Source organism: Accipiter gentilis, chromosome 6 (genome assembly GCF_929443795.1).
Source record: "Accipiter gentilis chromosome 6, bAccGen1.1, whole genome shotgun sequence".
Taxonomy (NCBI): Eukaryota; Metazoa; Chordata; class Aves; order Accipitriformes; family Accipitridae; genus Astur; species Astur gentilis.
Window position 1 is genome coordinate 12173910 of NC_064885.1, and position 13788 is coordinate 12187697.

General features: G+C 48.8%; 1 protein-coding gene across 2 annotated transcripts in view; it reads right to left on the bottom strand.

Annotated features, from left to right (window-relative positions):
- Positions 1 to 7866: 7866 nt before the first annotated feature.
- The window catches only part of LOC126039943 (S-adenosyl-L-methionine-dependent tRNA 4-demethylwyosine synthase TYW1-like), a 112025-nt gene continuing 106103 nt past the window's right edge, over positions 7867 to 13788 (bottom strand). For both annotated transcript variants that reach the window (XM_049803787.1, XM_049803788.1), the window contains exon 16: positions 7867 to 9942. In XM_049803787.1, the coding sequence (XP_049659744.1) occupies positions 9721 to 9942 (222 nt within the window). In that variant the 3' untranslated portion in view covers positions 7867 to 9720. The remainder of the gene's footprint in view (positions 9943 to 13788) is intronic.

The following is a 13788-nucleotide window of genomic DNA, read 5'->3' on the forward strand; positions in this document are numbered from 1 at the left end:
GTGCTGGTGGGTCTGTTTCTGGGCTAGATTCCTACAGATCTTGCCTTTTGTTGAAAATAAACCCCAAATGAACATATTTCTGAAAACCCTAAAGCTGCTCCCCCCAGGAAAGGGTGGGTGCGTGGGACACAGCAGTGGCAGCAGGGTGGGGAGATGGGGAAAAAAAGCAATATTTTAGCATCATCTTCTTGCTGGGCAGCTGCACCAGCAGGGTTTCATGCAGGATAACAGGACCTGACCCCCCCCCCAAAAGGCTGAAATTTTTGCAGCTCCAAGTCCTGCAACCTCCTGGATGTCTGGGACACCCTGTCCCTCCTGGGCTGCCAAAACATCAGAGCCAAATAAAGCCAGAGAGGAATATAACAGCTGTGGGATGGGAATGAGTAAAACTCTGATTAAGCAAACATTTAGAAGCAAGTGCATGTGGTTTATATCACATATTTAAGCAGGGAAGGCAGGAACTGGTGACCCATCTCAGGGTGTCAGCAGCTCTGTGCAAACCTCCCTGTGGGCTCTCCATCCCCCCAGCACCACTGGCTTTTGGGGGTTTGGACTAAGAAGTGGAAATATCGATGCTAAGGCCAGGGGAGCGAGGCAGCACTGCCCCTCTGCCGGCTCCAACAAGGGTGTGAGATGCTACAGGTGATACACCAGCTGCCTAAAGGCATCATTCCCCCCTTATAGAACTTCATGGCCAGGGACGTAGTGACAGCAAAGGCTGCAACAAGCCCATTTTGCTGCAAAACTTCACAGCCAGGTCCCGTCTTTGTGATTACGGGGGAAATCAACCTGCCAGCAGGGTTTCACCTGCTGTCCTCCCCCAGCCCCAGCTGGAGGAGAAATTACCAGTTGCCGACGACAGCTCAGCAGCTCTGGGGGCTGCGGATAATTTGACAAGTGGCTTCACATTTCCTGGGGCAAGCCACCACATGTGGCTGCAGCATTTAACAGCTAATTATTCATGTCTGATGCTTTCTCTCTGTTTTCCAAATAACATGTATTTAGTGCTAAGATGATTTAAACAGCTGATCTAATCTGAGTCTCTGGCAAAGAGGATAAAATTTAGCAAGACAGTGGCAGTTTAAGCTCCCAGATGGCTGCCCCAGAGGTGAGGATTATGTTATTATCAGCATCCCTAAAAAATCCTGGCAATAGGAAAGGTGTACAGCAATCCAGTGGCAGGACAGAGGTGATGGAGCCGGCCCTGGCACGGGTGCAGGTGTTTGTAGGATGCAAATGGACATGACCCTTGTCCCCTGTGGCCACCCAGATGGGATGGCGGAGGGCTTCTAACTCACCCTGCAGACAAGGGACTAGTCCTCCGCTGGTTTATGGAGCTGAACCACCTCACGCTTATGCAAGCCAGGCTCCATCAGAGCAAAAAAAAATGGCACCACATTTTGGAGGATTTTCCCCATCAGCATTTAACCACAATTTTTTTCCACGTGATTGCTGCTGTTGTGAATTTTTTCAGGGTTTTTTGGTTTTGGTTTTTTTTTTTTTCTGGAATGATTTCTTGCAAGCCTTCTCATCGATTTTGATCTACCCTGAAAAGGTTTTTTTGGTTTAGAAAGTTTAATACAAAGATGCCAGCAGTCACCGTGCAATGGGGCAGCCAGAGCTGGCCCGCAGTCTGGCTTCCCATGGCCAGGACATCCTGGCAGCGAGCACCCACCCATCCTGGCAGCTGCCCGACAGGCTTGAGCCCATCCTGAAATGAGATGGGGAAGAATGTGAAAATACCAAAGCAGTGAGGCAGAAACTGTCCACAAGGAAAGACCCTTTCCAGCTCATCTTCCAGTTCAAACATTCATTTTTAGGTTGTGAAACTGTTGAAGTTTCCTTCTTCATTCAAAAGAACAGTTTATGTAAAAAAACCCCCACCTTTAGTCACTTTATTCCTTAAAAAAAGGTTTCAAATACATGACGGTAGAGAAGTGTAGGAGAAGATAAAAGAAAAAAAATATCTAATTAAATCTCCCAAGCGATTTAATCTAAATTTCATGGAAAACCAGAACTGAGTTTTTTACCATTTATTGGAAAGCTTGGACACCCCACACCAGTGCGATTGCTGCCGACTCCTCTCTGACCTGGACCACACCAGCATAGCTGAGGCAAGGGATTAGCTGCTATAGCTTGTTCCTGCTGTAACAAACCCTCTTGTACTGGAGATCCACCAATTTCTGGCATCTTCTGTGTTGCATCCCCCACAGATTTCCCAGTGGAAGTGGGGACCCCTATGCAGGAATGCCGTCCCCAGTGCAGGGCTGCATCTTCACTACCCCTGTAACATTCTTCAGAGGAGCCCACAGCCGTCCTGGGAGATCTGTCACTGGGAATAACCATTTTGGACACTTAATACACGTGTGGAGCTGTGGCCTTGGCAGCCTGAAGACAGAGAGGCTGGGAGACAGAAACAGGGAGGATGCTCCAGCCCTGGGCTGGGGTGTCCCTGGGCTGGGGTGTCCCCAGGGCTGGGCACTGCAGCCAGGCAAGCATCCCCCAGGGAGGCAGCATCGAGTGGCATTTCCAAGCCGCTGCGTTGGGTTTTTAGAGGTATAAAAGGAAAAGGCCAGGTCAGGCACAGCAATATCCCATCAGGGATGCACATGGCAGGTCCCCCTTGGCTGTGAAAGGCAGCCCAGGGAGCTCTGGCTACATGGGTCCCTGGGGAGAGGGCAGAGGGTCAGCCAGGAACCAGGGAAAGTCACAGCTGATAATGCCGGGAACACAGGGCAGGTATTTGTTAAAAAAAGAAGAAATAGTAAAACTAATAGAAAGCCTGCTGCGACAGTAAATTATTTCCAGCCTGACATGAACAGCAGCTTCTGGGGGAAATGCTTTAAATCACCAGACTAAATATAACTGTTCCCAGCATCTGCCTCTGCATCTCCAGGACCCTGCTGTATCTCCAGCCACCCTCAGCACCACCGGCTGCAGGACTTCAGGAGCCGTTCCCTGTACCCTGCCTGGGCCAGCCCAGGCCCTCCCCACCCCAGGCACCCCCAGCCCTCTCACTCCTGCAGCCCTTCTCCACCTGGGGCTTCCCCACTTGCAGAAGATGCTGATAATTAATTAAAACCAGCGATTTGCTATTGGAGGTGGTTATTGCCACCTCTGCCATCTTTCTGCGAGCATTTCCCAGCATCTCCTGGGACAGGAGATCATCTCAGCATCACCTTTTTGAGGATTGCTCATGACATGGTGTCACCAGGGCTGTGCAAATGGCAGAAAGACCTTTTCTTCCTCAGTCTTTCCAAGTAATAACAGAGGAAGGTTTTGGGATGAAGCGAGAGGCCAAGATTTGTCTAAGAACCGGGGGGACAACCCAAGTGTGGTGGCCCTGCTCTAGGAAGCTGAAGGATGCAGCCACATGGGCTTGTGCCGCACACTGGACATAGGCACCAGGGTTGGGGCAGTGGACAGTGACAGCCATAAAATCACCCCTGCTTCATGCTCTCACTGGCTTCAATTGTGCCACTGCTCCCTGGATTTTGGGAGCAAAGATTCGGACTGGCTGAAGGAGCCAGGTGATGCCTGGTGTGGGTTCCCTGCCTCCTCCTAAATGCCCCATCACTGCTGGAAATGAGACCCAGGAGCTCCTGGCACCTCCACCCCTGCTGCAGCGAGTGGCTGCTTGTTGATCTCGCTTGGCCGGGGAGGGGAAGAGACAGAGACGGAGCTGAGGAGGAGGGGAACAAACCAGTGAGCTCCCACCTCTGGGAAAGCTCAGCTCCAGAAAAGCAAGGGCTTCCTTTGAAATTTCCCCGAGATTAATTGCCTCCCCTTCATCACAGCGAGATGCTAGAGCAGCACATGTTCTCGCTGCTGGGTCGGGTCCCCTCCCGCGGGGCCCACAGCCTTTGCCAACTCCTGGCTTAGTTTGCAGTTGATGAAATAAAAAAGATGCCCTTCCTTCAATTAATTCAGATAACTTCTACCTTTACCCTTGAGGCACAATAGTGGCTCTAACATAATAAATGATTTAGGAGCAGAGCTAGATGAAGACAAAGCTCATGGATGACAATTCTCTGTTTGAGGGATGTTTTCCTGCTGGAGATTTTTGGAAACAAATACATTTATCCTCATTCAAAAATGAAACACAACCCCCATCCCGAATGACTCACCCCGTGAGTCAGGGCACAACAGCAGCGCAGCCGGACAGAGCCCGCAGCGTGGCGAGGAGGGACGCCAGCCTGTGCCACGGAAGGACAAGCTGGACCAGGTGGAGGAGCCGGGGCACAGGGCTCCTCAGATGGTCCCTGGCTTTGAATTATTAAAATAATTTTTGCCCAGTTTGCCTTTAGGACAGAACCCCCTGAGCCTCCAGGTTGGCTATTGAAGCAACAGGTTCCTCTTTGCTGGGCACAGTGCCCAGGACGCACATTGTGACCGGGCTTTGGGCAAAACTTCCCAAAACAGAGGGAGATCAGTCCTTTGGGAGGGTCCTGGGGGCAGCGAGGAGGATGGAGACTCCTCCTGCACCCCAGCAGCAGCATAGGCATGTGCTGCTGGAGGGTGGCTCTGGTCCAGATTGAAACCTATAGAAAATAGGCAGGCATTACCCAGTTAAATACATTTAGACCGACAGAGCATCACCATCGCAAGAGCATGGGCTGATCCTGAAATCATGACTTCGGAGAGGTTTTCCTGGACCATGATCTTTTAGCAATCTCTGGCAGAATAGAAAAGACCTCATTTAATAAAAGATGATTTTTTTCAGAGTGCATCCCATATCATTAAAGTTTCCCTGTGAAAAAATCACAACCTCCAGCCTGCATGAGCATCCCGGTGAGTAGCAATCTATTTCAAATCTAGAAGAAGCAATTTCAGGTGAGGCATGAAATGCTGCTGTTGGAGAGCAGGTAGAAAACCCCTCCCAGCAGAAGCAAAGCTCCCTGGCCCCAGCACACCCAGAGCACAATCCATGAGACTGCCTGCAGACAGCTGGAGCTACAGCAGCAACCCATGCTGGCTGGCTGGGTCTTCAATTTAGGATGGCCCCGAAATAGCTATAGATAGTGATTAGTATTAAGTTGTACAATTGAAAGCTACTTGTGTAAGAGGATTGCTTTTGGATACATGCGCTGAAAGATTTGCTTTAAGCACAAGGCAATTCAAGTGTAATTGCAGAAGTGAATCCTGCCCAAATTGCTCTCGGAGCAGCTTCTAGATGTCAGATGGACCCCAGGAGGGACAAGCAGGCAGAATGCAGCCCTGGTTACCATCCCGCCTGGTATTCAGGGGTTGTGTTTTCCCTCTAGCTGCCAAGCAGGGGAAAGCATGATTTTTCTAAGACATCTCAGCTACCAATCCCCATGGGGATGCCACAGCAGTGGCCTCAGTGCAGGTCACCCACCTTGTCCCTCTCCACTGTCCTCTCCACCAAGTCCCAGTGGTGGTGGCCCCGTCAGCCCCATTTTCAGGGCTGCAAACCAGCCACCAGCACCCACTCATGACAGACTTGCCCCAGAGCCCTGGAGTACAGTGGGGGGATCAGGGATTAGTATGGAGGGAGCATGGGGGCACAGGGAGGATCAGGGAGAAGGATGGAGGGACCATGGGGACACAGGGAGGATCAGGGAGAGGCCTCTTACAGCACCAACAGATTATTTCAACTGAGCCAAATGGTCCATGGAGAAGCACTGTGTAATGGGTTCAGCAGCAATTTGTACATCCCAAGGTGGGCTGGGAGAAGAAATAGTGCTAGTGCCACAGCACAGAGAAAACACACAGACAAAGTTTTCTTTAGGGCTCCCCTAGGATTTCTAAGCAAAGGCACTGTCAGGGTTTTTATGGAGCATTTTACATGAAGTGCTAATCACCATGGCAGCCGTTGAAGGTAGCAGCCCCAGGGCTCCTCCAGCATGGGGGCCACATCTCCCAGGGCAGCACCGGCTGCTACCAGGGCTCACCATGGCTGAGCAAGGGACTGGGGTGAACACTGGTGATTTATGGCTGCTTTGTCCCTCAGGGAGGTGGGTGCAGGATGGAGGTGTCTGGCCCAGGAAAGAAGAATAGGTGCAGAGGGGAATCGAGGGGGAATATGGTGGGTTATGGTGGACACCAAACACGCCAGCCCAAAACTCCAGCTGCACCCACAAGCAATTGATGCTCCAGGGTTAACAAGAGAGTCCCACAAAAATGCCTCATGTCTTGCCTGAGCAGCTAATGACCTCAGTTAACCTGACCCACAGGAGGTTGGTAATGAGGAGGCAGTGAAACACTTGCAGACCTTTATTTCTTATAGCATGAAGAACTTCCCTTCCCCAGGACTTGGCTGCAGGAAGGTGCCCCCATCCTCTACATTTACAAGAGGTCACACAGAGGAACAAGGATGACAGTAATCCCACAGCTGATCAGGAAACAGGGAAGAGCACTACCTAAACACACATCTGGTGGTTTGGGAGATGCCGTGGGACGACTGCCAGAGCTGGCAGACATGAGCCAGATCTTCCAAGAGTTTTGCTGAGCAGAACTGGTGGCTGGAGGTCTCTCCACCTACTAAACATCTGTGTTCACGTAGCTGCATCTCACCCCCGATATTTTTCCTGCAACTGCATTAGTTCTGCAAAATAAGCCCAGAACGCAACAGTTTTTAACTAAAATGTGGTCCAACACTGGGAATTTCTGAGAAGTCACCTCTTCCACACAACATCCCTCCCATCAGAAACAGGAGTCAGAGAACAGGTGTCACTAGTAACTGTATTTTTTTCCCCATTAACAGCTTCAAATCTTTTAGCATGTAGCACCTGGGCTTTCCTCTGCTGCTAGCCTTCACCCCAAAGCCCAGATGGGAGTTAAATGGTGTCAAACATGACTGAGAGAACAGGGGAGCAACTGAGCAGAGGATGGGACTGCCCCTGGTGAAGCCATGGTGGGAACACAACAAATCCTTCACCACAAGGGGAAAGGAGAGCATCCTTTCTCTAGCCAGGTACTTAAGGAAAACAAATCCTTCTTTTGAAAATATGGTCAGGAAAGGAAGAAAAAAGTCATTTTGGAGACCTTGGTTGAAGACAGGTGCCCACTGCTGAACCAAACACAAGAAGATCCTCACCCTGAGCTTTCAATGCCCTTAATGAATCCATGTCTTTCCTCCACCATTCAACTGAACAACAAAAAGTATCACTAAGAACATAAAAAAACATTTTCTGGTGGAAGAAGGCAACAAACAGGAGCCCTCCCAGCTGAGCTGGGTACTCGCCAGCTCCCACGAATGGGCTGTAAAGGATGAAGCACATGGAGACATCTTAGCTAGGAAGCAGCACTAGCAGCCCAGATCAGATCTCACCATGACCATGGCCTGACTCATCCCAACCACAGCTTTTGAGATGGGCCATGACACATGAGGCCTAGGCACAGGGTCTCACCAGCCTGGCTGGGATACTTGGTACACTCAGCTCAGCCTCCAGCCAGATGCAATCCCGCAGTGTGGACACCTTGGGGTTGAGAGTCCTACAGTTGGACTTTGGTGATGCAATACACACAAAGCAGTAACGTTACCGTGCCAGGTTTCTGTTGTAGGAAGATGGCCAGATGACTTGAAAATGTCCTGTCCCTCCCCAGGGCTTGCTGGTGCCACCTGTGTCCTGCTTGGCATTGGCCTAAGAAGGCATGGTAACTTCTCACCACTTCCAACCTCCACTCAGCACTTTGGGGAGGGGAGCTGGGTGACTGACCCATTAGAGCAGCCTCCCATCAGCCACACCCTCTCCATCATCCATGGACACACAGATGCCCTCCCTTCCACTCCACATGCTATTAAGAGAGAAGATACTCTGCAACATTTGTGCTTTCTATCTCCTTAAAATACCTTTAGCATCCCCTCTTACAAAGTCTTGTACAGCAGTGACACACCAAAGGTGCTCTAGGGAAAATGACTTTATTTTCTTTCTTCTTTAAAAACACTTTTTACAGCTTAAGAAATAGGTTCTTTTAAAAAGAAATAAAATCACAATCTCAGGAATGCTCACCATCTACAGCGCTGTAGGTGCTGGGAATCACAGGCTTATGGACCTCACCTTTAAGGTGGGAGCACTGTGAACACCTCTGATCTGTGCTCCTGGAGTTCCAACAGGAAAACAAAACTACTTGAGCATGATTGAGTTTTCTTCTCTCCACCAGCTGACACCTCTGGGTCTAAATTAAAGCTATTTCTGCAGCTGGTTCAATTGGGCTCCTCTGCTGAATAGCTTGAGCTGGAGCAGGTCAAGCCACAATGCAGCAGATGGAGGAAACTGAGGAGCCCCACTGCCCTCCAACACTGCAGCCCATTCACCCCAAAAGGCTGGCTGGGAACATGGAGGGAAGAGGGAGGAGAGTGGCCAGCGCTGCCCCGTGCCTTGGGGGCTGCCAAAGTGTGGAAGCCATCAGCAGATGCATGGAAGGCTAGCCGGGAAGCGGTAGCATTGTAGCCTAGTTCAGCCATTCGGCAACTGAAGGCACAGCCAGACATCAGGGGTCTGTCCCGGGTGTTTGCAGACTGATCCTTTGCAAGTCATTGGGGACTGCAGCCAACACAGATGTTGTTAAATAAACAGAAAGGGAAAGGTCGTTGGCATGAGAAAGTGGGGATTTTCCCCAACAGAAAACAACCCACCCTCCTCTCATTTAAATGCAGTTTTCCAGCCAGACTGCGGTACATCCAAACAGAGTGCCAGGCATAGCCCAGGGTCTCCGAGAGCAACACCCAGGGACACATCACTGGGTGTCGTACCTAGATGGCACCTCTCCAAACTAAAAGAGTTGGTTTCTTGACACAAGAGATCTCAACCAGATTCAGTTTTGATTTACATTGGATTACCGCCTCCAGCCAAAGCAGCAGCACCACTGTTGACTTGCCTGGGTGGAGCAAAGGAAGCCATCCACTGATACCCAAGCCTACTGGCTCCCCACAGCACATCCTCACCATCAGCAGGGCACTGGACACACACAGCGGGAGCCTAACAGGACTTTGAAGAATAATGTATGTTGTTTTGAGCTGCTGGGGGAGTGGGATAAAACTATACTCGGAAAACATTCATTGCCAAACCCATGAAGCTGGAAGATATTTGGAGAGATACTAGAAGTTGCATATACCAGATGATATTAATAGGGGTGCTGTTACTTACACCATTCCCAAGCTTCAGCTTCTTGGGGATGGGACAGCGTCTTTATAGGAATTGGCACCAGTGTTTAAAATACATAAATCGTTGTTACTGTCTGTACAATGATACTTCCAGCAGGGCTCAGGCTTTTAGATCCAGATCCATCTGCAGTCCCACCTGCACAGATCCAACCAGCTTGTGGCGTTGAAATCCCTTTGGCACTTATGGATGCAGAATGTTTTGCTGCTGAGTTGTGTGCCAGCACGTGCCAGGCTCTCCTCGCAGCAGGGCACCAGAATTCAAATGAATGCTACTCCTCCACATCCAACTCCAAACACTGTCTGCTATGGAGACCACAGCCACTGCCTCTCTCATCATGCTGCCAGAGACGATAAATTGCTAGCATGCACCATTTGTGATTTATCTTGAGCTGGAGAGCATTATAAATATTTTCACCCAAGAAGCCCTAAGAAGAGGAGGAAAGGGTTAAATGAAGGCTTTACCCTCCTTCTCAATACAAAACATCAGAAAAATCTAGGTGAATAGATTCAAAAAATTGGTGTTAGACTAGAAATGGAGATCAAAACTCAGCAGCCTGCCAGCCTAGATTTAGGCGAGCCCCAACCTAAACTCAGCACCCAGAGATGTCTCTCGCTTTGTTCTTCCGCTGGTATCTTACTTCCAAGGGATTGAATCCCCTTTCTCTGGACCCAAACAGTGCCCAGCGAGGAGTTCTTGCTGCATAATCGGCTGCTGTGAAAGTCTTGGACCCGCTGCTCCTCTCATGCTCTCGCACCAGCTCCTGAAAGCGGTCATAGTTGATCCATGTCCACCACTCGCCATTGATCTTGAACTGGAAGGAAAAGAAACACGTTGCTGAGCCAGGGAGCAACGAGGAGTACCAAATACCACATTTATGCTAAGATAAGCTGAATGCATATTAAATTGGTTACCCAGCTGTAGTGTTTTTTAATTTTATAGCCACATTAAGGTTCAGGGTAAAGATGTCCAGAAGCTAATGTAGAGTAACTGCTTTAATAGAAAAAAAGAAATTCAGGTGAACAAATACCCAAAACTTACCGTTGCTGAGCCATATTTCATCCATGGAGTTTGACAACACACACAGATACAGGATGGCTTGTTTTTCTTACAGCTGTAGTCATTTAGTGCTGTCTACCAGCAGATAATCTCCATGAGGGTTTGACTGTTGGGTGCTTTGCCAGACCCTTCAAAGTACCAGATCCTATCACCACTTCAGCCCCACTTTGTCAGGAGGAACACTTCCACAGTACATCCCAAATCTCTTCCAGGCATGTCTGCACTTCCCAGGTGTCACTTATACCTGAAAGACCTTGGTTTGGGGAACTGGAAGAGTGCAGGAGGAAATGTGTAAATTGGAGAGCAATGCCCAGGTACCCCTTGATGAAGGGACCTTTCCAAGGTCAACCAAAGCCCCTGTTCAGAGCATGTGACACCGACTCCAGGGCAGCCACAGCCTGGCAAAATGGTATGGGAACAACATCAAAGCCATGTGCTGTGGTGATTGGGATGGATTTGGGTGATTCTTGAAAGGAACAAGAGGGCCGTGTTTGGGAACGGGGGAAGATAAAAAGGTTTAATGACACGAATCCTCCTTCCATGTGAGAATTTTAAGAATTGCTTATTTTGACAAGCTGAAGCTGCATTTGTTTAGCAGACCTGCTCTGCTAATTTAGCAACAGCCTTGACTGAATCCTCAATTAGGATTTATCTGAACTAAGAGCTTATTATGCACTTCATCAAAAAAAAAAAAAACCCACCCACAAAAAAAACCCAAAGGAGGCAAACCAGACTGACTCCCTTTTTTTTTTTTTTCCAAAAACCTGATGGCTATGCATTTAAAATGGCACTTGACTTTCTGCCCAAGAGCTAAAAGCTTTTTTGGTTGGAAAAACTGCTGACACACAAAATTCTGCAATCAAACATTCCTAGCACTAATCTATTGCTGCCTGCTTAATTACAGCGAATTCTTGCAGGAGTCATCCTCCGCACAGAGCGGAGATGTGAGACTGCAGAGTCATAACAGCAGTGAACAAGTCTCACCGTAAATAAACTTGCCCAGTGCTCACTCTTCGTACACTAAGATGGAGGCCATGTTTCACCAAGGCGACACGTCCTTTCCAGTGAGCACATCTCCAAGTAAAGCAATAGCGAGGAGACAACGTATCACCTGTAAAGCAGCAGGTCCCAAACAGGATCCAGGCTTCCCTCCCAATGTGTGTGGAGGTGCTAGGTGACAAGTTCACACCATGCATAAGACTCCCTGCTCCCCCCAAATTTGATTCACTAACACTCAGCAAATTCTCATACAAATTAAGGGGGAAAAAAACCCCAACCTACAGGATCCAGCAAACCCTTTAACACACATGACACACGGGAGACTTGTTTAGCACATGAGCTCTTGAGCTTGTTCGAACAATGGATATAGGTATGCAGCTCTCCTAACACATCAGATGGGTCCCTAGATAGCCTTAAGGCCAACTAAGAGAAACCTAGCACAAAGAACAAAAAAGCTGAAATGACTTGAACTCAACTGAATAGGTAACTTGGTAAAGCCCGTTTTGAAAATCAACAGGGATGCTCTAATGTCAGGATGGAAGAGGGAGCTTGCAACAAGCCGTTAACCCTGTGGTCGAGAGTGGCTCAGCAAGAGCTCCAAAGCCACAGGATATACTGGTGTCACCCAGACCAGCTAAAATGAGGGTATGGACTACAGCCACCAACCCCGACCCAAACACTGGTGTAGATATTTGCCTTTACAGAATCGCAAAGCTAGAAACTGCATGAAAACAGCATACTATTACCTGTAGGAGATATTGAGAACTATTTCTAGACTATTTCTAGAAGAAGCCCCACTCAGACCATTGCTGTGTCAAGGCAGTCAATGGTGATGCAGCCGCACTCACAGTCAGTTTAATTGGCAATGGGTAGGTAAAAAACCACCATCCTATGAATGGGCTGGCATCAGTACTGGTGCTTTCACCATCCACAGCAGCTTCCATATCAGTATAACACTGTCACTGCCCAGCCAAGGGCAGAAGCGGTCTCATACAAGGATAAGAGTTTGATGTGGCTTTCTGGGACACTCAGATAGTTTCTCTCTTTTTAGAGGCAAACTATTGCCCCCACCCCCATATCATGCTATGGCTGTATCTCACCACATCAGCTGCTGTTCCATGGAGTTAGTGACCTTTGATGAGGCTAGTGGCAGAAGGAAATAAAACTGAAGATCTCCCAACACCAGTCCCCAAAAGTCCCCATCACTCAGAGTTGGGCAGCAAAGCTTTCAGAGGCCACCGGAGGAAGCGTGCAGTGGAGCAAGCAAGGACGCAGCTGGCCCGAAGGCAGCGTGCGCAGACCCGCCGGCTTTTGGGCTGTGCTCCTGAGCAAGGTGGGATGCTACGAGGTGGGTTGGTGAGTGGCAGGAAGGGACCTCTGCCCTCTCCCCTCTCCTCTCCTCATTGCTCACTCCCCTTAGCATAAAGCACTACCATCCTGGGGATAAAACTGCTCCCCTGAGGGATAAAACGCTCCAGGCCTGCATAAACCACGTGCATTGCTCTGCATCCTGAACTTTGGCTATGTCACCAAAGTGAGATTTTAAGCTATTTAATTTTGACTCCATCTGAACATGCAGCTCCTGACACAACAGAGCTATTAAGGCTGGGAGCCGCTTGCTGCAGACTAAGGTGACAATAACATTCCCACTAGAACAACTATATGAAGGCTGCCTGGGATTCATTACAAAAGCAGATTAAATAATATTAAGTATTTTTAGTGCTGCAATAGCACGGCTATAAAACATGAAGAAATGGGAGCAATCCTTTAAATTTGTCACGGAAAGCAATTACTTCTGCTGAGGAATAAAAAACAGACAAATATGGGGTGGTGGAGAACAGCCTCAATTGCCTACAAGATTTACAGATTGGATTTTAACAATTTTGTGATTATTCCATAGATAACAAAAGATTTAAGACTCAAAACAGTTTCACAACATCCATATAACAGGTGAGCCAATGCTAAACATCGGTGTTAGTTCAGACTAATGCGGTCAGGTTTTTTATTGAATTTTTCACTACCTGGTTAAGTCTTTTAAAGTGATAAATATATCGACAAAAGACAAATGGCTGAAACTCTTCCCTCATGGTTTTTTTTAAGCTAGCATCATAAAAAAAAAAAAGTAATAAAGCTCCTTCAGTTGGCTCCGAAGCCAGGCTGTGTTGTCTGGAAAGGCAAACTCACTCTCCTCCCTGAGGCCTTTGCTCGACCAGCAAGATGACATGGGAGCCAGCGCACACCTTCCCCTCGGAGCTTGTGCTCCCGGGGTCCCCCAGCTCTGGTCCCCAAGCTCCAGTCCCATGGTCCCACCACCAATTGCTTCCTACACACCTGGCACCAGTGCACAGCAATGCAAAACCTGCCTGATTTCTGCAGATTGTACAGCCAGGGCAAGGAGTACTGGCCCAAGTTGGCATTAATGTTGGGAAAATGAGAGGCAAAGGAAATGAGGGGAAACTCATAATGACCTTTAACCCCAGAAAAGCAGATCTAGGCATGATGCTGGACACCACTGGGGATGCGTGTCAAGGAGTTGCATACCTCTGCCAGGAATGGCATGGCTGGACCCAGGGGAGCCACAGGACAATGGTGCAAGAGGATG